Raw genomic sequence first — 25260 nt, 5'->3', positions numbered from 1 at the left:
GAAAAATTTTCCGTCGTTATTGAGCGCTCTATAACAGCATCGTCTTGTTCAGCGGCACTAATCATGCGGTTCTCTCTACCAACATGGGTACCTTTCAATGGAGTTGCTTGTTGTCGGCTGATGCCTGTCGGACAGGCGTCCCTGGCCTGTTTCAAATGCCTGCCAGCTGGCTGTCGGCTGTCTCAGACAAGCAAGATGCAACAAGAGTACATTGTAATTCAGATTTCAGTGTTTTGCATATTCTGCCGGAAATATGTGGATGAATGACTAAACAGGCTCGTATTTACAGTAAAACACCGCCAATGTCTCAACCCTGGTATTGGCCCTTGTGATCTCGGTCTTGTCCGGCTCCCTGGACTTACCTCGGCTCACCTGCCCAGCTATCGCGCGGCGCCCTGTCGCGGGGGGGCAGTTGTCGCCCGACTGGCCACCGGACGACCGCTTTTATGAAAGCACCTCCGGCTTCCGTTCCTTTGTCCGATTTATCCCTCGCTGTATCTGCCCGCGGATCTACACTCAAGCCGGATCTCTGATTCGCTCTCTGAACACTTCATAGCCTTCGTTTTAACCGTGCGCCGCCCGCGTGCGCCCCGGTAGAGAGATGCCCTTCAACACAGAACTCACCCGCCGCCTCGGCATCGCTGGTATGTATGCCCCCCGAGCAGGTCGGTATGGACAGATTAAGCAGTTAGATGGATATTGATATTTCATGATATAAAGTGCCTGTTGTACAGGGTGGTATGCAGGCAAGTTAGATCACGCTCATCAGTAGGAATAAGCAAGCGCAGCTAACACCGGAAACAGCATGTTGGCACCGCCGAGATGGCGAGTGCCGTATCCAATGCGGGCGGCCTGGGTATTATTACGGCGCTCATCTGGCCCGAGCCGGAGGGGCTCCGCCAAGAGATTCGCAGGTGCACGAAGATGACGAGCAAGCCGTTCGGTGTCAACATCACCCTGTTGCCCGCGCTTGTGCCTCCGGACTATGACGCCTACGCCCAGGTTGTCATTGACGAGGGCGTCAAGATTGTCGAGACAGCCGGCAACTCCCCAGGACCCGTCATTGCCAAGCTCAAGAAAGCTGGGTGCATCGTCCTTCACAAGTGCACCACCATCCGACATGCTCAGTCTGCCGTGAAGCTTGGCGTGGACTTCTTGAGCATCGACGGTTTCGAGTGTGCTGGGTAGGTCGTGCGCACATGACAGATGAGACTCAGAACGCTTACACGTTGTATCTAGCCACGTCGGCGAGTCAGACATCACAAACTTCATCCTCCTCAGCCGGGCCCGGCAGACGCTCAAGGTGCCCTTCATCGCCTCGGGCGGCTTCGCCGACGGTCAGGGGTTGGCCGCGGCACTGTGCCTCGGCGCATGCGGCATCAACATGGGCACGCGGTTCATGTGTACGGTTGAAAGTCCGATCCACCACAAGATCAAGGAGGAGATCGTCAAGGCCCAGGAGACCGACACAGCGCTTCTACTACGGCGCTGGCGTAACACGACTCGTCTGTACCGTAACAAGGTCACGGAGCAGGCGCTCAAGGTCGAGTGCGAGAGCAAGACCGGCGAGTTCGCTGAGGTCGCGCCCTACGTCAGCGGCAAACGCGGGCGTGAGGTGTTCATCAAAGGTGATCCCGAATACGGCGTCTGGACCGCTGGGCAAGTGATTGGTCTGATCCACGATATCCCGACTTGCAAGGACCTTATTGCGAGGATCGAGAAGGAGGCTGAGGAGACGCTGAAGGAGAGGACCGGCCTGTTCGCTTCTTCGCCCAAGCTATAGACAGTTATAGATGCTTATTGTGCTGGCATACATTATGCGACAGTTTACTTTGGGGCGTTATCACTGCGATTTATGAGTAATTTGCCGTCAGTGACCCGAATCAGTTCCTGAGGGGCTGATGTCACGGGCGACCATTCACAAGCCACAGTAAACCCTAACCCTTCCATGGCTCGGCCCCCTTTCTCTCATCAGCCGAAACAAGCCCCGCTCTGCTCCCGCTAGCATTCGCAGTCGGGTCGCAGTTTGCAGCGGCTCAATGCGCCCGCGTCGGACGCTACCTCGGCATGTGGCAGGCCATCCATCCCTTTGTGGATTCCGCTCCCTCCCGACCCCGAATCGTGAAGCAACCATAGTTTATCTGCTTCGATTTAATCCCTCGCGGTTCCGCGCGTCTTTGCCACGCCGCGAATTGAATCCGAGCCTACTTTCGAACGGAACGAAACGAAGATACAAAGGAGGAATAAACGAGAAGCCGAAAATGGTCGCCGACGCAGTCATCTACCACCCCGCCGTGTCGCACTACCTCAAGTATGTGGCGACGACGGTCGGGCGCGACAAGCTGCTGCGCACGCTGCAGTACTTTGCGCGCTTCTACGCGTGGTACCTGCTGCGGACGAACCGGCCGCAGGCGTCAATCCAGCCGTGGGAGACTGTGAAGAAGCAATTTGGCCTCGTGCGCAAGGTACTGCGCGCAGGCAAGAACGTCGAGCACTTCAAGGCGGCTGCCGTCGCCGCCGACGCCAAGACGATGGACCCGGTCCTGCGCTACGCCGCCGTGGGCCGCCAGCTCGGCTACGCGGGCTACCTCACCATGGACCTCGCTACCCTGCTCGACGCGACGGGCATCCGCAAGAGCCCCTCGGCCAAGCGCTTCCAACAGGAGGCCTACCGCTTCTGGGCCGCCGGCCTGGCGTGCAGCGTCGTTGCGCAGCTATACACCCTGTACCAGCTCCAGCAGCGCGAGGCGAGGGTCGACCGCAAAGAGGGCGAGGGTGTGCTTGAGAGCAAGAGGATTGCGATGTGAGTCCCTTTGTCCCGTCTTCTCCCCAAGAAGGTGAAATGCGCACGACGGCTACTGACTGTTTTGTCACCAGGGAGCGGACAGCCAGCCGGCTCCAGCTGACCTCGGACCTTTGCGATCTGACGGTGCCGCTGTCGGCCCTGAACTGGGTCGCCTTTGACGATGGCTTTGTCGGCCTTGCTGGTACATTGAGCAGTTTGATTGGCGTGTACCTGCAGTGGAAGAAGACGGCATAAGGGCAGTAAGGGGGAAGAGGATAGTCTGCTAAATGGATCTCAAGGGGTAGTATCGGGGGTGCGGCATGTAGCTAGATCAGCTCACAAAATGGTTGCGGGTTTTTGGTCGGATGGGTTGCGCTACGGACGGCAGTGGATGGCAAACGTTTTTGATACCTCATCCTCTTGCTACTCTGGTTGCGCCTGTATCATCATAGTTAATTACGTCGTTCAGGTTGGGTACTGGGTAATTCAGTCGGGGGAGTATCTTGGAATTTCTTATCCGATATCCGTTTGCCTCCCCAAACAGGCCCGAAGCGCAACATGGCCGTTGGTGTTGTTTAAGCCGGATCCATCGGACTCTCGCAAGCCCAAAAACACAGCCCCTAGGTCGTGAGTAAGCCCTGGATGAACACTGGTTCCCCCAGGTCTCCTTCAGCGGCCCAGCAGCCCGGAACCTTTCGCATCCCTGTCCGCTGTTCAGAATTTCGGCTCTCCCGCCGTCTCCGGCAGAGTGAACGACCAATCATAAGCCCTTGGATCCCTGCCCTATCACCACCCGACATCACTGTACTGTACTACTACAGTAGAGTGGAGGGTAACCCTGTCATCAGATGCAAGGACGTTTTGTCTAGCGCCTAGGCCAAGCTCGTAGGTTTGTGACGTCGCCCTATTCTCCTGCCCCTCCTGTTTGCTCTAACGCACTGCTGCGGTCTGCAGCTCGCGTTTTCTAAGATTGTCCTGTGCAGGAGCCCTGCATAAGACGGCAACGGCCGAGGACAATGTTGGAAAATGTGCACGTAACGCAGGTAGAGAGTCGCAATCCAGCAACGGCGGTGTCTCCTCCGTGGATGATGTCGATGATGGGGCCAAGAACGGGAAATAAGATGGATGACGCGCACCAGAACTACCTCGCATCGGTCGGCCGCATACTTGGGGCTTGTTCCTGCTCGAGCCGGGGTTGCGTCCAGGGTGTTTCACTTAGCACCTTTCCTATCCGAGATCTCGATGCGACAGCCGGGCTGTTTGTCGCCGAGTTTCAGATGCTGAATTCCAAGGGAACGCTATGATCCGTGTATACTTAATAAGTGCGCTCGTCGCGTGCCTGTGCCTGGCATATCCATCTGTTCACCCCAGCCATCGACGTCTGCTCTACATATTGGCCCCAAATTCGGCTAAGCCCTTCCCTTTCTTGACGTGCTGACCGAAAACGTCGAAAGCGGCCACTAGAATATCCACGGTTGCCCAATTGGTCTCGGACAGTGACGCCATCATCTGCAGAGCTAATCAGCTATCGGTTGGTGCCGGCCGCTCAAAGCTTCCGTTCCAATTCCAACGGACACAGCCAATACCGACCCTATAATCCTCCGAAGCTATCAATTGAGCTATCACAGCACCTCCTCCTGGTAGGAATGGCTGCGCAAGCCGAATCTGAAGAGCTGGGCCTCTCCATCTTGGGCCTCGGCACGCAGTACCCTCCCCACAGCCTCAAGCCGGATGCGCTGGACACGCTGAGCAAGCTTTACTACCCAGACTCTCCTGCGTGAGCATTCCCCTTTGAGGCCGGAGTGAACTGAGAGGTCACTAACACACCCCTCTACCAGAATGCGGAAAGTGCTCTCGATCAACCGGTACACCGGCATCGACCAGCGCTCCTCGATAGGCACGCCGGACCACCCCCTGGTGAACCAGCCTGCCCCGCCGACCATCGCCGACCTCCACAAGATGTTCATGTCAGCCGGTGTCCCGCTGGCCGTCAGCGCGGCACGGAAAGCCCTCGCCGAGGCGCATGTGGACGCCGCGCAGGTGACGCACATGGTATCAACAACCTGCACCGACTCGGCCAACCCAGGCTACGACCACTTCGTCGCGCGAGAGCTCTGCCTGAACCACACCGTCGAGAAGGTGCTCCTCCACGGGGTAGGCTGCAGCGGCGGGCTCGCCGCCCTCCGCACAGCAGCGAACCTCTGCTTGGGCCACACGATGCAACGGAAGCCGGCACGCATCCTGGTCGTGGCCCTCGAGATCAGCACCACCCTGGTACGCAGCGAACTCGAGAGCATCCACGACCTCCAAGAAACCCGCATCGGCGCAACCCTCTTCAGTGATTGCGCCAGCGCCGTTCTCCTTTCCAACGACATCCCGATGTCTCCCGCGCACCCCCTCCCACCCCCCATCTACTCCCTTCTCACCTGGACGCACCAGACAATCCCCTCGACCGAGTCCGACCTCGGCTTCGACGTCGACCCGGCGGGGTGGAAGGTCGTCCTGTCCCCGCGCATCCCGCAGCTCACGCAGTCCATCCTCCAGCCCTCCTTCGCCGCCCTCCTCGCCTGTGCCCCCACTACCACCATCGCCACGCTAGGAAAACAACAGGAACGACAATCACAGCACCAACCACAGCCCTCCGACTTTGACTGGGCCATGCACCCGGGCGGCGCCACCATCCTCACCAACGCCGAGCGCGCCCTCGGCATCTCGCCCGAGCACATGCGCGCCAGCTACGACACGTACATCAACCACGGCAACAGCAGCTCGGCCACCATCTTCAGCGTGCTCGACCGCCTGCGCCACAAGGACATGGACGCGCTGGCGCCCGGCGGCGGCAGCGCCAACTTGAAGGAGCACGTCGTGGGGTGCGCATTCGGCCCGGGCATCACGGTCGAGATGTGCTTGCTGCGGAGGAATCTTGGTCTTGCCGTGCCCGGTGGTGGTGGCGGTACGCGTGCCGCGGGGAGATTGGGGATGGAGACGCCGCCCGAGACGGAGAGCGAGGCGAGTGCGGGAAGCGAGGATGGTGAGAGCGAGGGGCCCGATGAGGTTGCCGAGAAGGACGGGGAAGTCGAGCAGAGAACGAGGAGAGACGGTGACTCGTCAGACAGCGGGGTAGGGAGGGGTGGTAGTAGGCAGGGCGGGGAGGACGAGGCATTTATAAGTGAGGCCCTGGAAGGAATCGAGCTGGATTGAGCGCTACGAGACCTGGAATGTAAAGCGAGATGTACGATGAGATGTTGCTACGGTTTAGTAGACCTTAGACTTTTCATACCGGGGTTCCTCCCAACATCTGACGACCGCATTATCTCAAGAGTCTTGACTGGGACATCAGATGAAATGACGATTGAGGACTGCTAGGACGATGCTTGGTGCAGCCGGCTGCGCGAGTCATAAGAGAGTAAGTCTTGTCAAACTCTGTGCATTCTTCTCGCTCGGGAATCGAAGCAAGAAACCTAAAGGAATGCGGCTTCCACGAAAACGAAATAGGCCGCTATCTCATCCCCAGTTTCCATCCTAGATACACATCGCTATTCCCTGCTGACCAAACAGCCGTGTAATAGTAGAGTCGCTCATGAGGCGGAACATGCGCTGGCGCACATAGCGAAGAGACATCGCACCTAGGTCCTTTTGACCACAAAGAGGAACGCAGAGAACAACAATAATACCAACCACCAGACTGGGTGGGGGTCCATGGTACCCACTTAGGGCATCCTCGCACAATTCCCCATCAGGCCGCCTTAACATCGGAACTTCCGGAATCTAGAGAGTCCAGGGTCACCCCCTTCTTGAGTCCAAGCTGTCGGGTATCGTACCCGTTCTTCTCGAGATATTTCCGGAACCTCTCATTCTCAACGACGATTGAATCTTGCCCGATGTGCGGCAGACCGATTAAGACGATGACCGCGCTGAGGATGCATAAGCTGCTCGAAACGTAAAAAGGGTATTGCGCCGACAGCGTCTCGGAATCACCGGCCGCTGCAATAATGTAGGGGAACACCAGCGTCCCGACAAAGGCCCCAAGCTTGCCGATCGCTGCCGCAATACCATAATACTGACCACGCACGCCGGTGGCACACGTCTTGGCTGCGATAAGGCCGATATTGTTGCCCGGCCCTGCCTCGGCAAGCGACTGAAAGATACCGTACACGACGGCAAAGGCGCCCACCATGTGTGGTTGGGCAAGCTTGCCGTAGTTGGCTGCCATGATGAAGCCCACGATGGCTTGCAGCGTGACGCCGCCGGCCAAGGCGTACCGGGGCCCGACCCAGTCAGAGACTGGCGCGCCGAGCATGGTGCCGGGTATGTAGAACAAGTTGATGACGGTATTCCAGCCGAAAACTGTGGTGAGCGGGGCCTCGGCGGTGTCGAATATGTTGGCAAGGATGGTGGAGGAATAGATGCCGAACGAATATGCCGAGAACTAGGGCTGTGAGACATGATCATGGTTTGGCCTAGAGTGGGCCGAAAAGAAACTCACATCATAGATAAACCAGACCAAGCTGACTACCATAAGGCGGAAGCCGTAGAAGCGGAGAACCAGCCGATACGGTATCTTGGCATACTTCATTGAGTGCTTTTGGAATTCCTCGGGCTCCTTCAAGAAGACACGCAGAACCAACAAGACGGTGGGGAAGATGACACCGATACCTAGGCTGGTACGCCATATCGTATCATAATGTTGGTTCCTGCAGGCTGCCGCGACAACGTACGGGACGAATGCGCCAAACACAAAGCCCTTCCTCGACTTAGTCAGGTTTCTTGCAAAGTAGTGTGAAATACTCACCCAATCAATCATGGTGTTTGTGAAGATGATAAACCACATATTTCGCGTCCCGGACTTGAGTTCATTCGTGGACTCTGCGCATCCCACACTTCCAGCAGGATATTCGCCTCCGATCCCAATTCCAACCTAACACGAAACCGTCAGACATCGGAGAACTCCCGACGATACGAAAGGCGCCAACGTACAAAAAACCGCCAGGCAGTCAGGATATTGAACATGCCGATAGCGTCGCCATGGTAGTACGAGCCGGCCGTGAGGGCAGTGAATACGACCAGGATGATAGTCGAGAGTACCAGGGAGTTAGTGCGTGACCACTTGTCCGACCTGTTGAGGGAGACCACCAGACAGTTTAGTAACCCCGATAGCGAACGAGTCCACTAATCACTCTCAACACGTACAGGTATCCAAAGACAAGCTGTCCGACAACCGTGCCCGCAAAGGCGATATCTCCCAGGAAGTGCTTCGCATTCGAGGAACTCCACAGATCGCCGTACTGAATTGCTAGGATGGTAACGACCGATCCGATGACCTAGTTGTCAAGCGGGGCGAGTAACCCACGTTTTCAGCAAGCCGTTCATACATGGGTGGATATATGAAGAAATCCAGCAGATCGATGTGACCGGGGCATGACACGTACATTGTTGATATATCCATCTGAGAACAACCCCGCGCCACAGGCGATAACAGGGAGGAGCGACATCCAGAGCGACTTTCGCTGCACCTCCTGGTGCTCAATCTCCAGGGCCGCAAGTTTGAGCCCCCGATTTTGATGGTGAGGTAAATCCATCCTTGCGACTCGCTTGTTACTTCGATCAGCTGAGAAAGTTAGGTAGAGGGTGCGCGAGATCCGAGGAGAGGAATTTGGGAGACGAAGAAAATGGTCAGAAGTCAAATGAAGACAGATCCAACCTGTATGGAAGCGGGGGTTGGCTTAGCGCAAGCTGCCAGTGGCCCTTGATGAGTTGGAGGAAGGAACGGTGCGGAGGAGTGAAGCTTAGAGGGCGATGGGTGCGAGGTCACCAGACCGACTTCCTCTTTCCTCCGTCCTTGTTTCGCATCGGGGCGACTGATTATCTCCGCATCGTCCGAAGCACCTTAATGAGCACCCAACCCACTTTGGCCGCACGACGACGGTCCTTAGTGGTGCATGCTAATGGAAGCTACTGGTTCTCGCAGAGCGAAGTAACGCGGATTCAGAGGACCAGCTTTCTCCGTACATTTTCCGGATGCCATCAAGGAAAAGATTCACCAGCTCAAATCCGCCGTGGTGTGCTCCTGCGTTTTCAGGACTCCTTCAATGACGCTACACTTCTAATACAACTCACTTTATTTAATTACCCGGTCAATGTTAACGCCATCGCCGTCCGCTATTACTTATCTCACGCCGGATCGCTCATCTTCTCTTGCACAAGCGCATGGCAGCGGTCCAAAGCCGGGCCCGGCCCAGGTGAATGGCAAGGGACGTTGAAGGTGCACGAGCGGGAGCCCTCGGTAAATGTGAACAAGCTTTTGGGGGTTTCTCGGCGGCTTGGCGCTGTGTGGGGAAGTCAAGGCTGTGCTACGATTGGCCTGGAGGCAACACAGCGCACCTGGACCAGGGAACGCTCTCCGTTAGACAACGTTGTGCGTAGCGCTCGGCGGCATGCCGAGTGTTTCATCAGTCTTTCAAGCCCATTCAGTGCGGTGTGTTTTCTAATGATGTTGACCAGCTTAATCCCGTAGCCCTGCCTCGTGGCCCGTAAAGGGGCCTGTCAGGTGTCCCTCTCTATTCCGAAGCGATGGCTGGCAAACACACATGTGCAAGTAAACTGGATCACCGCAGACATTGGCCGTATTGAATGCTCAGATCTACAGTAAGCAACTAAGGGCAGCTTGTCATTGAAAGTCTCTGATAAAAGACAGCTATGCAAAGAAGCATTATATGTACCGTCTACTACAGCAAGCTACTGTACTGAACTCGGTAGTTCTAGATTTCGAAGCCTGCTACGATGTAAACAAGCAGCTTTAGCCAGCTATATAGCCGGGCTATGGTAGACACTACTTTGTTTTGTTTTGTTTTGTTTTGTTTTGTTTTGTTTTGTTTTGTTTTTCCTCCTCGATAACGATAAACTTGAAGAGAGCATCTCTTCGAACCATCAGAAGGATCTAACTATACTACACGTTCTGTAGAACTCAACCCCTATTTTTATTCGTTTCTTCTTGTTTCATCTCTTCGCTTTCCCCTCTATACATGATTTCTGTCCTTCACCCTATCCCTTCCCCTCTCTCTCTTCTCTCCCCTCGTTTGTGTGCATTTTGTTACGAGTTCGGTGATCAGACTATCCGGGTGACGTGCTCATCGAAAGAGGCTGCGGGCTGAGCTACGAGTATAACAACATCCTTCAAGGCAGTTTGATGCTGTCCGCTGTCTGCAGGGGCCTCACTGGCAACATCTTGATGACCTGTGTGTAGTTCATATTAGAATGGTGATTTGCAGGCGGTTATTACAGGCCCATCAGATGCGGTTAGGCTTTGGCTCTTCATGACACTGCTTTGAATGCTGTGATGTTGAAGCTAAGGGTTGAGTTATGTTAATGCTGTCAGCCTCTGTCAATTGCTAGCATGCCTAAGATATAATGGCAGTACTAAAACCGTGAGGATGGTGCACATTACTCCGTACTGTTATATGACTCGGCCCGGCCTCGAAGTAAACAACTATTCTCCCTTAGGCCTGGTGGCATTCCCCTGCGCCAGGCCAATGATCATGTAAATCCTCACTGCCCTAAGAAGTAGAATCGCCTTTGCTACGTTACATCTTGATGGGTTGTCTTCGAACGACGGCCAAGTTCGAAAAGATTCCCATGCTTCCAATTCGGGACCTTCCGATCGATCAAGCTTGTCCTCAGCATTATCCTACCAGGCCTTCTCAAACCGTAGATACAAGCGCTCATTCTCCGGTCGTCCGGTGTACCCATCTGACTGATTTGCCATGCCATCATCGTCGACAATGTAGCTTGTGTAGTTTGAGTAAGTGGCCGCAACGATAAGTTTCATCTCTGCAGACCCGATGTTAGTTAAATCCAAAGATCGATGGGAGCGCCCGCACCGTGCATTGCAAAGTTGGACCCGATACACATTCTGCCTCCAGAACTGAAGGCCCAAAATTGCCTGTTCTTTTTCACCCTGCCGTCTTCGTCAGCTTCCGGAAGCCATCGTGTATGATCCCACTTTTCAGGCTCCGGGAAGACAGCTTCGTTCCGGTGCAGAGTGTACGCTAGGGCTGCTACCCTGACGCCTCCTGGGACGGTGTAAGGTCCAATCTGGCAGCCCGGCCCGGGCGTTTCGCGTGGTTGCGGGCCGGGTATTGGAGCATGGAGACGAAGTGTTTCTGTGATTACGGCGTGAAGTAGCGGCAGACTGTCCAGTTGCTTGAGATTCGGCATTGCTGTCATGCCGTCATTGCGTAGCTGCATATTCGGTGAGAGACTGAGGAGCTCAGCTCGGAGCTCCCTCTGAAGTTCTGATGACTGTGACAGACGCCAGCTTAGATACGTCAGGGTCAACCCAGCCGTTTCCTGGCCAGCTAAAATATGATCCAAGAGCTCAGAAGCGACAGATGGCTTGAATTTAGACAATGCTGTGCGATACAGCACCGAGGCCCGCCCATTCTTTACTTCCTCGTTTCGCAAGCCACCAACCAGAGAATTCCAGACAATCGGTTCGTCCACAGAGCCCGCAGGGGGTTGACGCCCGTCAGAAACAGGTTCCGCCATTCTGTCACACAAATGCTGGCACCACTCGCCGAGCTCACTGTTCGCAGCGTCCACCCACTTGGGACACAGGGGAACACCGATTTTCCGGCAGAACTTGGTGAGCCTGGGCAATTCCTGATCATAGAACCCATAGTCGTTGCGGGCCTTGTACAACTCGAGGAAATGCTCTCGGTACGCCTTGTTGCTGAGAAAATCGGTACCCTTACCGAGCCCAAAGATGTAGGACGCGATGAAATCCATGGTGGCTCCCATGAAGACAGAGTACATGTCAATCCCGTGTGGAATTTGCGTCTCGGCAAGCGACTCGTCAAGAATCGGTAAGAACCTGTCATAGAGGATGGCACGGGCCTGAGCTGAAGCCGCCTGGCTCGACTGGATGTAGGACTTGGAATACACGTGCGAGATCAATCGCTTTCGCGCCGAATGCTCAGCCGCGGGGCGGGACGAGAACATGCAAGGGACGCTTTCGGCGATTGTGAGCAAGCGTCGAAGCAATACCTGTAGAGCCTCTTGTCATACCCATAGTTATCAAAGACAGAGTACCAGGTCGGCTTCTCGAAGCCGCCTTGGTACACGATGCGGACGTTGTCGATGTCATTGATGCTCAGCTCACAGGGACCGACTCGGATGACTGGGCCTAGTCGGCAATGGGCCGCGTGCAGCGTTCTATTCTCTCGATGGGCGAAGCGGACGCCGAGAATCCAAAGGCGGGAGAATGGCGCAGACCAATGAGCATTGGGGATTTGGCCGAGAGGCGAGAAGAGCGCGGGATGGATTATGTATCGGTACGTGAGAAGCACAACTATCGCAGTGGCCACGACGCCCGCCCAAGCGTTGTTAGAGGCCATATCCTTGTCCCGTGCAACTCCGTCAAGAGAAAGTCCAGTCCGACGTGACGGGGTGAGTCAGAGTTGTCAGATTGCAGCCTAGGCGTTGCATTTTGCGGTGGCTGAAGAACTCGCCAGTGCGTTGACTAGTGCCCTATATGGTTAGAATCGGTTTTTGCAGTCAGCGGCGTCAACCAATCTGTAGCCACACGCAGAAGCCCCAAATATTTCCTTCCTAACATATAAAATCGCCGCAGAAGAAAACGGAAACCGAAAGCAGTTATATGCTCTTCAAATACAATAACTACTTGGTCATGCAGAATCTGGTTGACCTCCCGGAAGATATCCTGCTCATTGTCTTCGCCAGCCTAGAAAGCGCACGCGACCTTCGAGCCCTTGCCCTCTCATGCCGAAGACTTCATCATCTCGTACAGAACGAAGGATGGCGAATCTTCGTCAAAACCAGATTTCCGTCCCTTTCAGTGCCCGTTCCGGCCACTGGAGGCCATACCTGGCAGCAGCTGGCCGAGTCGCTGACCTGGCAAAGCCGATGCTGGGATAGGCGGTCTCTTCAGTTCCAAGTATTGCTTCCTAATCTCGGAAGCCGCAGGGATGGGCGGCCCCCGGGGGGTAGTAGGGGGCTCTTCCATTCGATTGTTGATGTTCACTATGACCCGAACACCCAGCAAGAACTTGTCGTGTGGGGTGCCGGAGAAGATATTGTCGCCCGGTACCGCGAGCGCAGAGGTCGTGGCCAGGTCTCCGAAACTTCATGGCGCCAATTCAATGGCAAGGAACTCGGTTTGAGCGTCGGCTACGACGACGTGAGGGCGCTCAAGATTGTCAGACACCGCAGTGGCCGAGCGATTATTACTGGACGGCACAACGGTCAGCTATCTCTCCTTTCCGCTGAACCCAGCCACTTTGGCGAGTGTATCGCTCGGTTTGGTTGTTCATCCGCATCAGGGTCGGGGTCAGGTGTCACCTCCCATCAAACGAACGAACAGCAGACAATAAATTCGCTCGATATCCTTCAAACGGACACACAGACCCTTGTCGCTGCTGCCACACAGTCGGCTGTGAGGGTCTACGGCCTGCCGGAGGATGATACCGCTGGGGTGCTCCCTTTGGATACTTACGACCTGAAAGGCGGCATCATTGCGTCCAAATCTACGAGGTTATGCCGTGCTAGATGGATGGAGCAGGGACAGTTGCTTGCCCTCACGCTTACAGGGTGCAGCGACCCTCTCCGTTATATCGCGCTCACTCCTTCGGGATGGACTCATCATGCAGCCGCGAAAAATGCCGAACTCGAACGGCAGTTCGATATCAAATTCGACCGGGCCCTTTGCCCAAACTCTTTGGAACCCGTCCATCGGCGCGCAGGGGCGAGAGGGGGAACAAGTCTGCTTTTGAGCTCCTGGAGAGATGGCACATGCAGGCAAGTAAATCTTACAAATGGAGGCCTCTTGCACCAAGGCTAACGCGGCTTCTACAGACTTCAAGACCTCCGGACCCCTTCCCCGTTCGATGCGGTCTATCAAGACAACGTAGACCCGTGGTCCGACACTGAAGCCCTCATGGCTTACGGGGCGGAACGGTTTGTGGCAGGTGGTGGGCATGGTGTAGCAATCAAGGTGTTTGACTTTCGGTGGACGAAAGGCTACTACCACACATCGGGACTCCCCTGTCTAAGCAAGGCCCCGTTCCCGCGGCCTCACCAACCCTTCTTGAAGCCGCCAACTACTGTACCAGAGGGTCGCGCAATCTGCGATCATACCAGAGGCCTGCCATGCCATTGGCACAGATTGTCAAGGCGCATCTATTACCGGCCTAACACCAAGTACTTCCTCTCCATGTCGCTCCGAGCTTTCAGCAATAGCGGTATATGGTCCCTCGCCAGAGCGTCGGACATCTCGCCAAATTTCTACATCGGGATCTCAGGAGCAGTCATTGAAGCGAACTTGGAGCCATGCCCAGACACATATCCGCCCGATACTTCGACTGCAGACCCTAACTTCGGATTTGAAGACTGGAGGGCAGCGGTAGCCCCTGAGAGCGGTTACAAGTCGAGGCCTCTCGTCCCCTCCATGATGGAGATAGGCGACGGGTACGCTTTCAAGGGAAATGACAGGTCTATCCTGCTTCCGAACCTGCTCACATACTATGGACCGCGAGAATGGACAAAGTCTTGCAACTTGCGGAAGCACCACCGTCTCGACAACGGTTACCATCACGAGTCCGATTTCCTATCGGGGGTATCGTCCGCAAGGATTGCGAACTACGTACCTCCCGGTCTGTGGTCTGACGGAATACATTGATGGACTTTCAACTTTGCGGGATCAGATCTTTGGGGGCTGGCGATGAAATACCGTTCACTCTTGCTTGCGGATAACAATACAATTACTTGTCCTGATGATACTGTATCGCAGTAAACAAACATGTGGGCCTTTTGAGAGTGTGACGTCAGTGGGGTCGAGGCTCACCCCCCCCACCCCCTGACTGACAGCGCTCAAACGTAGAGAATCAGCAAAGTCACGGGGCCGTCCGGGCACAAAAAGAAAAGCAACATTCCCCAACATTCAATTGATGGGAACGACCAGGTTCACCAGCTGACCGAGTCATCTGGACCTGGCAAAGACCCAATGGGGAGAAGGGGCTGAGCTAATGGCGAGCAATCCCCCGATTCGCGACGCCGGGAAACACCTGTGGAGTTCGAGCCAAGAATTGCCGGGCTTCGAGAGGCGGGCCCTGTCGGGACAGAGCGCATGCCGCTCATGCATGCCGTCCCGGGAAATCCTCTTTCGGGATTCTGGTCTTGCGTCGTCCCTGTGCTCCCTATCTCCGTCGATTTCCAGGGAGAACCTATCGAGGCAGTTCCCCTCGCCCGGAAATACTTTGGCTGCCGTTAAAGATGCATTGAACGGAAGAGCGAGCCTCCCGGGCGGGTAGCGACCCGTTGGTTCCTGATTCTTGGCGGTGCCTGGCCTGCAATTGGATGCCAAACGGGAAGAACTGATGTCAGACGCCTGGCCCCGCCAAAGCCCCTCCATAGCCGTGCTTCTGCCGACGGCGGCCGATGAGGGGCGCCGCGCGGGGTGATGGGCAGCCGTTTACAGGGAGACCCGGGGTACGTATTGTGTAATTGCAGATACAGAATTGGCGGATAGATGGAGCATCTCCAGATTGGCGGAGCGGCTCGAGGGGTGTGTGTACGGGGTGTCAATTACATACAGCGTATGTCCGTCCGGGTGCACTAGTAGGGCCATGGCCAGAAGAAGGTAGACAAGTTCGGTTCATTGTCTCGACCTTTCTCCTCGCTCGTCTGTTACTTCATACCTGGCCTACTCCACCTCTATATATATTCCTTGGGTCCTCTTTCTTGCCTTGTTTTTGTTGTGGCCCGTTCACCTTTCCTCTGCAACTCCTGCGTCGGTCCCTGAGGATAATTACTAGTTGCTACTACGCGTTTAATCTGAAGCTCGGTTTTGCTCCCGCATTGGCTCGCACGGCGCAACAGCACAAGACTCTGAACTGCCGCTTAGTCGAAGACATCTGTATACACACACACATCCCTAACCGACACAATGGCGGTAAACGGCAACGGCGAAGTCGAGACGGAGAAGGTCAACACCCACATTGTCACGCTCACGCGGTTCCTCACAGAAGAGCAAGTAAAGCACAAGGAGGCTACGGGAGACTTTACGCTCCTCTGTCATGCCCTGCAATTCTCTTTCAAGTCGATCGCCTACTACATCCGGCGGGCGACGCTGGTCAACCTGACGGGGCTGGCGGGGTCCTCGAACACGACGGGCGACGAGCAAAAAAAGCTCGACGTCATCTCCAACGACCTGTTCATTGAGGCGATGCGGTCAAGCGGCAAGTGCGCGCTGCTCGTGTCAGAGGAGGAGGAGGACATCATCTTCTTCAAAGACAGCAAGCAGGCGCGGTATGCCGTGGCGTGCGACCCTATCGACGGCAGCTCCAACCTGGACGCGGGGGTCTCGGTCGGCACCATCTTTGGCATCCACAAGCTGGCCGAGGGGTCGACGGGCACAAAAGAGGACATACTCAAACCGGGCACCGAGCTGGTGGCGGCGGGCTTCACCATGTACGGCGCGTCGGCGCAGCTCGTCATCACCATGCGCGGCGGCAGCGTCAACGGCTTCACGCTCGACAACGGCCTCGGCGAGTTCATCCTGACGCACCCGGACATGAAGCTGCCCAAGAAGCGCGCCATCTACTCGGTCAACGAGGGCAACTCGCTCTACTGGGAGGACAATGTTAAGGCCTACTTCAACTCGCTCAAAGAGGCGCCCGAGGGCGGCAAGCCCTACAGCGCCCGCTACATTGGCAGCATGGTGGCCGACGCCTACCGGACGCTGCTGTACGGAGGTATCTTTGCTTATCCGGCGGATAAGAAGAGCCCCAAAGGCAAGCTGCGGATCCTGTACGAGTGCGCGCCCATGGCCATGGTGTTTGAGAATGGTGAGTGCCCGCTGACCGCTTGCAAACCTCCACCCCTGACTGCTTGATTTGACCGACGCTAACCGGTGCGACTCCCCCAATCCTAGCTGGTGGCCAAGCCGTCGACAGCAAGATGAAGAGGATGCTGGAAGTCGTGCCCGAGCACATCCACGACAAGTCAGGTATTTTCATGGGTAGCTATGACGAAGTCGAGAAAGTCAAGGCGTACCACAAGTGAGGAAGGGATCGTATGTAAAGCCGGCCATTCAGCTTGGGCGTTTTATCTGGATCGCGTTGGATACCTCTTGAGTGTACCTTATTCCCAGAATGGACCTACAATGAGACGACTCACCCAGATGACCTCACCAGCGGAGGGGTTTGGGCTTGCTTTGGACGAAGAAGTGGCTTTTGCGCAACGCACATGGTTCAATTGTTTGTTGTTGGCACAACTGACTCGAAACGGAACAATCGTCTCGTCCCCTGCCGCGCCGTCGCCGCAAGCGTTGTGGTTTGAAACGGCTCCGCTCGATCAGGAGATGCGGTGGCAATGCTGCCATTGTCCTGGCTAAGGCAGGTTCCAGGCTCGAGTTGTAGCGAGGACTGGGAAAGAACCTGAAAACAGCAACATAATCTCAAATATGGCTGGCATGTGAAGGATAATTTGGAACTGAATGTTCTGCAATTGAAGGTTGTACTACAGCCAGCCGGGAACCGGGAAAGAGAAGCCTGGGCAGAGAGCAGGCGGATGCAGAATGTACCCCGCCAAAGAGCATGTGAAAGGAGCTGAAGAAATGCACTCCGGCCAAGCGCTAAACCGAAAACGGCAATGCCTCGGCCTTTCTGACATCACCTGGCCGCTGCGAGCCGTTGCCGTGGATCACTGTGCGCGGTCCGGCCGAGTTCCAGAAAAAGGCCGCTGGTGAGCCGCCGCTCCGAGGTAACTTGCGATCCATAATACTGGTGAATCTTGCCTCCTTTATAAAACTCTCGATATATCGCCTCATTCTCCGTTTGCCCCGGGTTCAGAATCAACCCCTCCGCGTTCCTCTCCCTTCCTGTTCTCCCTTCCGTTAATTCCGGTTGACTCCTCTGCGCAACATCCTTTGACAACCCTCCAAAATGGGCGGTGGGTTCTTCTCCTCCTTGGCCAGTTGCTAGTTCTTTGACTGACTTCTTCCCTAGCTCTCGATAGACTCTCTCAGCTGGGCAACCAGATCTCTGGCGCCTCGGCAGGTGGCAAGGCCAAGCTGCTCGAGAAGAACCCCGACGATGTACGTTCCAGTCTTGGTCCCTTCTGACGACTCTGGCCATCACCCACTGATTCTTCGACTCTGGCCATCACCCACTGACTCTTCGACTCTCCAGATCGTCGTTACCTGCGCTCTCCGGACCGCCATCACAAAGGGCGGCAAGGGCGGCTTCAAGGACACATATGCCGCCGACTTGATGGCGGGCGCCCTCAAGGGCATCATCGACCGCTCCGGCATCAACCCCGCGCTGGTCGAGGACATCGTCGTGGGCACCGTGCTCGCCCCCGGCGGCGGCGCCACCGAGATGCGCGCCGCCAGCTTGGTCGCCGGTTTCCCCGACTCGACGGCCGTGCGTACTCTCAACCGGCAGTGCTCGTCGGGCCTGCAAGCCTGCGTCGACATTGCCAACCAGATCCGATCCGGCATGATCCAGATCGGCATCGGCGCCGGCGTCGAGAGCATGTCGACCCAGTACGGCCCCGCCGCCGTATCCGAGTTCTCGGAGCTCCTCGAGTCGCACCCGGAAGCCGCCAACTGCAAGGTGCCCATGGGCGTGCTCTCGGAGAAGATGGCCAAGGCGCGCAACATCACGCGCGCGAGCCAGGACGCCTTCGCGGCCAACTCGTTCCAAAAGGCTGTCAAGGCGCAGGCCGCCGGCCTATTCAAGGACGAGATCGTCCCGCTCAAGGTCAAGTTTGAGGACCCCAAGTCGGGCGAGACCAAGGAGATTGTCGTCGACCGAGACGACGGCATCCGCGACGGCGTGACGGCCGAATCGCTCGGCAAGATCCGCGCCGCCTTCGCCAAGGACGGAAGCATCCATGCTGGCAACGCCAGCCAGGTCAGCGACGGCGCTGCGGCCGTCTTACTCATGAAGCGGTCTACCGCCGAGAAGCTCGGCCAGCCTATCATGGGCAAGTACGTCGCCGCCTCGGTCGTCGGCGTCCCGCCCCTGCTCATGGGCATCGGCCCCTGGAAGGCCATCCCCAAGGTTTTTGAGCTGACGGGCATCACCAAGGAGGACGTCGACATCTACGAGATCAACGAGGCCTTTGCCAGCCAGTGTCTGTGGTGCGCCAACGAGCTCGGCATCCCCGCCGAGAAGATCAATCCCAAGGGCGGTGCCATTGCGTTTGGCCACCCGCTCGGCTGCACCGGCGCGAGGCAAGTCTCGACGCTGCTATATGAACTCGAGAGGAGGGGCCAGAAGGTTGGTGTGACATCCATGTGCGTCGGCACCGGTATGGGTATGGCGGCTGTCTGGGTAGCCGAGTAAGAATGGGCCTTGGAAGGGACGAGGGTTCGTTTTTGTAGAGCTGTAATGACTTACCTATGAATGGGTCGTGTATTCTATGGGCAATGCATGTTTTATTTTTCGGTTATCCATCGTGTGTCATTTACGATCCCAAGTCCGGCACGGCTAGCAGCTTGCACATCGTGACATGGATGGGACAAGAGGCTAGAGCGACGATAGAGCGAGCGACAAACGTCCAAACACACTTGATACCAAAGCCTTTATATAAAGTCCATGTTCAGTGACGCACTCACTTTTCCCTGCCGCAAACACTCGTTCGACGGTCCCTCCGCCCTTCCTCTCGACTTAGAAACCCACCCACTTTCCGAACCAGTGTAGACCCATCTGCCCTCCGTCACTCACATCACCCTGCTGCATCTGTACCAGCCTTCCACGCAAGCCTATCTTGTCCGATTTAGGTTGTCCATTTGTAATGGCGCTATACTCCCATTGCCCTTTACCGAGCAGGCGCGATAACTCAGCCAAAGCCTTGCATCAACTCCGCCAGCACCGAGCCTGGAGGCCTGTCGTAGAACCTGAAGATAACCTTGCGCAGCGATGGAATGGTGCTGAACTGAGAATCAATCTACACCAACGCCTCCCGAATGGCACGCCCGTCGTTCGAGTCCCAGCTCGCACTGGACACGCACTTGGAGTTTTGGCTGTGCATGAGTGTTTACAGCGTCGTCGGGTTGGTACACTTCTCCTAGAGGAGCTTCAGGCCGCGCAAGTTAGTCTCCCCGAGCTCGACCTTCCCTGTCTGATCTCCTGCATTCTCCGCAACCGGGAAATTAATGCATAAGTGGGATAGATGGCCCGCGTTCACGGATCCGATACGGCTCAGGGAGGACTGGACGAGGCTAACCTGGTTCTGGGTCGTATCGACACAGGTGAAATGATTACGGAGTATAGCACTACGATAGCCTCGACGTGGAGCTACCGGCTGGTATAGAGCAGCGCTCGCCAACAGACTGGCCCCATCGGCGCGGAAAGCTCGACTCTTTCAGAGCCCCTCGGCTAGAGAAGGGAGAGCGGGTACCGCACGACGAGCACTCTTAGGTAGATGCCATAATCATCGGCTTAAATGGAATGTTGGTTGTTTGATGCTGCATCGGAAACCCCAATACATCCCGGGCTGCATGCCCAGCGCCGTCTCGTGGCGTTGCATATGATCAAATCACATTCCTCGGATCCGCCGTCATATTAACGTAAAAGCCTCCTTGATATCATAGCCCTAGCGCAACCGATATCCTGAATCCCCATTACGTAAAGTACCTACTAACGTGAAGAATAAATTCAAATCTCCAGTACACGACCTCCCTTCTCGCCCTGGATGACGATGCCTCAACGTTATCAAACACCACTACCGGGACTGATACCGCTAAACTCTAAATCGGCTAGGACATTGCTTTTCGGCAATATTTGACATGCCTGTCCCAGCTAGTTTTCCGTAATTAAGTGCTAAATATTACCTAAGACTATCCTATATCAATATGCAAGGTAACAGCCTGACAAACGCTGGCATGTTTGATCTTTGACTGCCGCCTCCTCGCATCACCCAGCTGGAAGCTAATCCAATCGAGATTTTGGCCGATTCCAGGTAAGAAAAGGTATGACGGCATAGTTTCGGATTATGGAAACCGTTTCAGTATGTGTGGCGCAAATTGAATAATGGATATGGGAAAGGAAACTTCTTCTGCAACGCAAAACTGCGCGCCGACACTAAATTTATGTATAATTGGAGCTTAATCATAAACCTATTGAGATATAATATAAACAAGAAGAGGAACTAAAAAGAAAGACGGAGAGATTTTGAAGAGGGCTTTGATTTTACCCACGGTATAGCAAGACCCGGGCCTTCTGACGGTCCGAGGAGACGCTCTCAAAGTGGGCAGATAGCAACCCCAATGTGGCATTCGGAGACCAGGAATGACTGAAGGGGCTTTCAGGCCTTGTATTCTCAGCGGATATTACTGGAGTTAGGAGAAACTTGGACCTCGGGCGATGAAGGCCGAGGTGGAAGTTAGTTCGAATAATATAAGTAAACCTAAGGTACCTTACCTTAAGTGATCGTCAAATAACAACCATGATTTTGCGAACATCAGAAATTAACCAAAATTCTGCGAACATACGACAGCCAAAACATTACTTGAATGACCGTGCCATGACATTATATATCCTCGGCACACAACTAGCTTGCAGCTGGGTTGCTAGCGCTGGCACATCTGTTGTTCTACATCAAATCCTCCCATCCTTTCCGCTTCCCCCACCCCGCTACTTAGTTGATGGGTTGGGGCTGGTAGTGTTTTCAGGGAATTTGCGGAAGATGTCCGCGATGTGATCAATGGGCGCGGCCAACATCCCCATGGCCGACTCAAAGTACGGATTCTCTCCTGCGCTGGGGTGGCTCCGCGAGGGCACAAACGCCTTGGTCAAGCCAAACTTTTTCGCCATGCTCTCAGATTGCCCGGCGGCTTGTTGCAACGCCGTCTCGAGCGCCGGCATGTCGTTCTTCTCTTCCTCCTCAATGTGCGCCGAGAGAACGGTCCACAGCTCCTTCAGCTTAGGCACATATTCCGCCTGTTGGGGCTTCATGTTCTGAAACTCCTTAAGAAGTTCCTTGACCTACGGAGACGGGAGTTAGCCTGGATATGGGGTTCTCCTGACAAAGGAAGGCAGGGTTATTGACGATGGCTTACCCGGTGGTGTTCCTTGCGGTCGTCCTCGGCCATCTTGTGGCCCTTCTCACCCATATGCGACTCGAACGCCGGATAAACAATGAGCTCCTCCGCCACAGAGTGGCGGGCTAGCTCCCAGGTGAACTGGTTGCCGAAACGCTCTTGGTGGTCATGATCAGACGAGTTGATGACTTCGTTGTAGTACTGCTCAAGCTCCCGGTGATCCTTCTTGATGGCTTCTGAGATGGTAGACATGGCGGCAGTGGTGAGTCGAGATGCTGCTAGTTGGCGGGCTGAGAGAGGTAGAGTCCGATGACGGCAAGCCGCTGTAAAAGGTGAAGCAATGAGAGGGCGTACTCGAAACATTTATCCCACTGGGTGCTGGTGACTGGGTAGGCGAGTGTGGTGTAAGTGGCGGGATGGGTTCGTGGCAGTGGGAAGCAACAAGAGGCGAGTATTAATAAAGCAAAGCCGATGAGTGGTTAGCAGGATAGGTACTGTTGTCAAGAAGTAGGCACAGGGGAAAAGACCGGTTTATCACGGTGCGAGGTACACGTAGTTACAAATGTACGAGGATTCAATGACGATGATGCGCATTAGAAGGAGTCAGTTACGTCATTAATACAACTCGAATTGTGAGCGTCATAACGTTACGTAGCACTCAAGACCTCCACCAATCACTGCTACCGACTAGCTCTGCTGCGATTCGATGGGATATGGGAGTAAAACACGGCTGCATTTTCCACATTGATAAGAGATGGAGGGCCGACGCCGGGAACTGCTCTAACACTGGATGCGTCTTGATCCATCCCAGGCAGTCCATACCGCCCCATACTTGATCATCGACCCTTTGCTTGCCCAAATCCTCAGGTTCCTGTCCCATCACCAGGAATCACGCTCGCAAAGCAAACCTCGCTGGACGCCCTGGAGGCATCTTCGTTTACATCTTCGCATGCCATCGTCTCTGCCGAGACCCGCAACCCAGTCTTCTAATCCTGGCTTGCACTCAGATCCATGTTCTTTTCCCACATCATGCGGAGTAAACCTAGCGTTCCGGCGTCCTCGGTCCCGTCCACCAGACTCACTCCACTGAGCCCCTGTCCCTGTCCAAGTCCTTGTCGTTCATGTATCCTGCTGGCTGTGCCGTCATCCGTACCCAGGCTCGAGCTGGCGCTTGCAAGAGTCATAGCCGAGAAAGCGCGCCCCGGAGTGGGCGGCCGCCTTGTAGCCTGGGTATCGATCAAGTCCACCATGCTAGGATCACGCATGTGAGCTTCTCGTCGGTTGGGTCCAAGGTCGAAACGGCCGCCGCCGCCGCCGCCGAGCTCAGAAACCCTTGCGGAGTGCAAACCGCGGCCACTCGGTTGCGGAATCTGACGATTGCCACCGACACCGGGCAGCTGCATTACCCGCGAGATCGATCGGGCAACGGGGCTTACATGCCGGCGCACGGTGAGATACTCCATACCCGTCCTCTCGAGTAGTTTAGCGATTCTTCGGTCCTCGGAATCATAGGTAGGCACGCCAATTAGGGGTCCCGCGCCGGCCGCGACACCCGCTATCCCGGGATGAGGATGGGCAGGCTCAAGACTAGAGCTCGCGCGCTGCAGATTCAGCTTCTGCTGCGTGCGGTTCAGGTCTCTCGGCACCACGTAATCTCCGCCACGCCGTGTGCGAGGCGCGGTGACTCCCTGGTCCACATCCTCCTCGTCTGTGAGATGGTCCTCGTGCCGCCCATCCATTGCATCAAGACGCCTAGACAGGCTCCCCATCGACTGCCGTCGCCGGGGCAGGCCGTTTAGAGCCGCCCGAGACAGCCCGCCGCGGTTTGCAGCCAGCATGAATGATTCTCCCGGGATGCCGGAACCGGGTTCCTGACTGTTGTTTCCCACGAATCTGGATGTCAGTTCTGCCTTGCCGCTGCTTCCTGGCCGAGCTTGCGGCGCGGTGCCGGGAGTCCCAGAGAGGGACGGACCATTGCCGAGGCTCGAGTCCAGTGGCGACTGTTGCCGTGAGGAGGGTCGAACCGAAACGTTTTCGGTTGACATCTTGGGCGGGGCACCCTGTAACGAAGTTCGAGAAAGTATCCGTGAGGTCAGGTACTGGTTGTGGTTGCTTGTGTCACGGCCAAGGCTGTGAGCCCCGTTCTGCGCACCGTTCCGCGTACCGTTCCGCGTGCCGTTCGCCACGGTGTCTTCTTGCTGCGATACTGGAGACGCCGGCGACGGGGCGCGATGATTCTCGTCGTCGATTGGGGGCTGGGTAACGACTGCTGAACCGCGCCGGGAGAGCAGGGGTGAGGCAGAGGTGCTAGCATCTACCCACTCGTCGTCTGGGTCGTCGTCTTGGTCGTCGTCGCCCAGGTTGAAGTGGACCCTGGAGCTGGCCGACGACCTCAGCTTGTCAACAGCAGGATTGGAGGCCGAGCGGTGGAGACTCGTGGTGGACTTTGTCCTCTTTCCGGCGTCGACCTGAGAGCGATTGCGTCTCAGGTTCGTGTGTGACGGATCCTTCTTCAGATTGGTCGAAGACGGGTCTCGGGCGAGTTTGAGATCCGAGGTGGCGCGGCGGTGGTGATGGGCCGCAGCAGCGAGTCCGGTTCCCCGGTCAGGCGAAGGTGAGCCGTGTCTGCGATTCAATTTCGCTGTTGATGCCGTCGCATGGTGCTTATGGAGGCCTTTGGAAGAGGGGACCCGGGCGTGCAGGCGACCGCCGGTGCCGCCGCCGACGATGTGTTTCTGGCTCTTGACGCGGTGATGGGGATGTGGAAGCTGGGGTGGGAGCTGCTGGGGTGGTTGGTCGGCGTCGATGTAGTTCATTGTTGGCCTTTTTGATTGGCCAGCGCCCGCTGCATCAGTGTCTCTGTCCTTTGCCATGGCCTTGCTTATTCTGTGCCTTATTTCTCCCCAATGTTAAATCGACCCCGGCGACGACCGGGCCGCAGCCGCACCGAAGGCTAGAGCAACTCGTCCCGCTGCGGTGCCCGGGTTTGGTAGTGTGATCCTGGTGACAGAGTCGAGTCCACGTTTCGAGTCAATTCGTCATAGGAATGTGGGGGAGTGTTGTGTAGGTAGCGTAGGCGCAGAGAACACAGCTGAGGATGCAGCAAAGTCTTCCAGGCCCGGAGAGCCAATCGAAGAAGGGAATTGTTTCGGGGGGAAGGGCACGAATTGTGTATTCAATCGTGTATTGCTTCAGTAAGGGTGCTTCTCAGATGTTCTCGAGGGATCTGATGGCGGTTCGCGGTGATTCACTTCACGGAGTAGGACCTGGGCCAGAGCGAGCGGTGACGGAAGAATCAAATAACCTGCGACATTATTGGCTAAGAATTCGATCCTTTCCCCACAGTCTCGCGGCACATCGGGCCCGCAATCAGGGCTTCGGTTGCGGCGCAAATGACCCTAGAGAGCCGATC

General features: G+C 55.9%; 10 protein-coding genes across 10 annotated transcripts; 6 read left to right on the top strand and 4 right to left on the bottom strand.

Annotated features, from left to right (window-relative positions):
* Nucleotides 1–601: 601 nt before the first annotated feature.
* Nucleotides 602–1783, top strand: MFIFM68171_06192 (Nitronate monooxygenase domain-containing protein; the record flags this gene model as incomplete). Its single annotated transcript, XM_071061612.1, has 4 exons — nucleotides 602–644; nucleotides 721–746; nucleotides 805–1184; nucleotides 1240–1783. The coding sequence occupies 4 exons, from the start codon at nucleotides 602–604 to the stop codon at nucleotides 1781–1783; spliced, it is 993 nt and encodes a 330-aa protein (XP_070917713.1).
* Nucleotides 1784–2261: 478 nt separating this feature from the next.
* On the top strand, nucleotides 2262–3040 carry PEX11 (Peroxisomal membrane protein PMP27; the record flags this gene model as incomplete). Its single annotated transcript, XM_071061611.1, has 2 exons — nucleotides 2262–2803; nucleotides 2878–3040. 2 exons carry the CDS (start codon nucleotides 2262–2264, stop codon nucleotides 3038–3040), a joined length of 705 nt encoding a protein of 234 aa, XP_070917712.1.
* Nucleotides 3041–4431: 1391 nt separating this feature from the next.
* MFIFM68171_06190 (Chalcone synthase) lies at nucleotides 4432–5986 on the top strand (the record flags this gene model as incomplete). The annotated part of the gene is made up of 2 exons (XM_071061610.1): nucleotides 4432–4562; nucleotides 4624–5986. The coding sequence occupies 2 exons, from the start codon at nucleotides 4432–4434 to the stop codon at nucleotides 5984–5986; spliced, it is 1494 nt and encodes a 497-aa protein (XP_070917711.1).
* A 535-nt stretch (nucleotides 5987–6521) lies between these two features.
* On the bottom strand, nucleotides 6522–8364 carry GIT2 (glycerophosphoinositol permease; the record flags this gene model as incomplete). Its single annotated transcript, XM_071061609.1, has 6 exons — nucleotides 6522–7214; nucleotides 7272–7529; nucleotides 7578–7703; nucleotides 7763–7901; nucleotides 7976–8106; nucleotides 8215–8364. The coding sequence occupies 6 exons, from the start codon at nucleotides 8362–8364 to the stop codon at nucleotides 6522–6524; spliced, it is 1497 nt and encodes a 498-aa protein (XP_070917710.1).
* Nucleotides 8365–10469: 2105 nt separating this feature from the next.
* Nucleotides 10470–12177, bottom strand: MFIFM68171_06188 (Sterigmatocystin biosynthesis P450 monooxygenase-like protein; the record flags this gene model as incomplete). The annotated part of the gene is made up of 3 exons (XM_071061608.1): nucleotides 10470–10612; nucleotides 10663–11792; nucleotides 11849–12177. 3 exons carry the CDS (start codon nucleotides 12175–12177, stop codon nucleotides 10470–10472), a joined length of 1602 nt encoding a protein of 533 aa, XP_070917709.1.
* Nucleotides 12178–12470: 293 nt separating this feature from the next.
* On the top strand, nucleotides 12471–14477 carry MFIFM68171_06187 (F-box domain-containing protein; the record flags this gene model as incomplete). The annotated part of the gene is made up of 2 exons (XM_071061607.1): nucleotides 12471–13597; nucleotides 13655–14477. The coding sequence occupies 2 exons, from the start codon at nucleotides 12471–12473 to the stop codon at nucleotides 14475–14477; spliced, it is 1950 nt and encodes a 649-aa protein (XP_070917708.1).
* Nucleotides 14478–15743: 1266 nt separating this feature from the next.
* FBP1 (Fructose-1,6-bisphosphatase) lies at nucleotides 15744–16861 on the top strand (the record flags this gene model as incomplete). Its single annotated transcript, XM_071061606.1, has 2 exons — nucleotides 15744–16644; nucleotides 16731–16861. 2 exons carry the CDS (start codon nucleotides 15744–15746, stop codon nucleotides 16859–16861), a joined length of 1032 nt encoding a protein of 343 aa, XP_070917707.1.
* An 881-nt stretch (nucleotides 16862–17742) lies between these two features.
* Nucleotides 17743–19149, top strand: POT1 (3-ketoacyl-CoA thiolase with broad chain length specificity; the record flags this gene model as incomplete). The annotated part of the gene is made up of 3 exons (XM_071061605.1): nucleotides 17743–17749; nucleotides 17806–17894; nucleotides 17989–19149. 3 exons carry the CDS (start codon nucleotides 17743–17745, stop codon nucleotides 19147–19149), a joined length of 1257 nt encoding a protein of 418 aa, XP_070917706.1.
* Nucleotides 19150–21441: 2292 nt separating this feature from the next.
* MFIFM68171_06184 (HHE domain-containing protein) lies at nucleotides 21442–22100 on the bottom strand (the record flags this gene model as incomplete). Its single annotated transcript, XM_071061604.1, has 2 exons — nucleotides 21442–21792; nucleotides 21867–22100. 2 exons carry the CDS (start codon nucleotides 22098–22100, stop codon nucleotides 21442–21444), a joined length of 585 nt encoding a protein of 194 aa, XP_070917705.1.
* A 734-nt stretch (nucleotides 22101–22834) lies between these two features.
* On the bottom strand, nucleotides 22835–24721 carry MFIFM68171_06183 (Putative transport protein MmpL8; the record flags this gene model as incomplete). The annotated part of the gene is made up of 1 exon (XM_071061603.1): nucleotides 22835–24721. One exon carries the CDS (start codon nucleotides 24719–24721, stop codon nucleotides 22835–22837), a length of 1887 nt encoding a protein of 628 aa, XP_070917704.1.
* Between the last annotated feature and the right edge of the window lie 539 nt (nucleotides 24722–25260).

The sequence above is a fragment of the Madurella fahalii genome (genome assembly GCF_045866475.1).
Source record: "Madurella fahalii IFM 68171 DNA, scaffold_3, whole genome shotgun sequence".
NCBI classification, from domain to species: domain Eukaryota; kingdom Fungi; phylum Ascomycota; class Sordariomycetes; order Sordariales; genus Madurella; species Madurella fahalii.
Note: the sequence above shows the minus strand (reverse complement) of the source record. Positions and strands in the feature narration are given on the sequence as shown.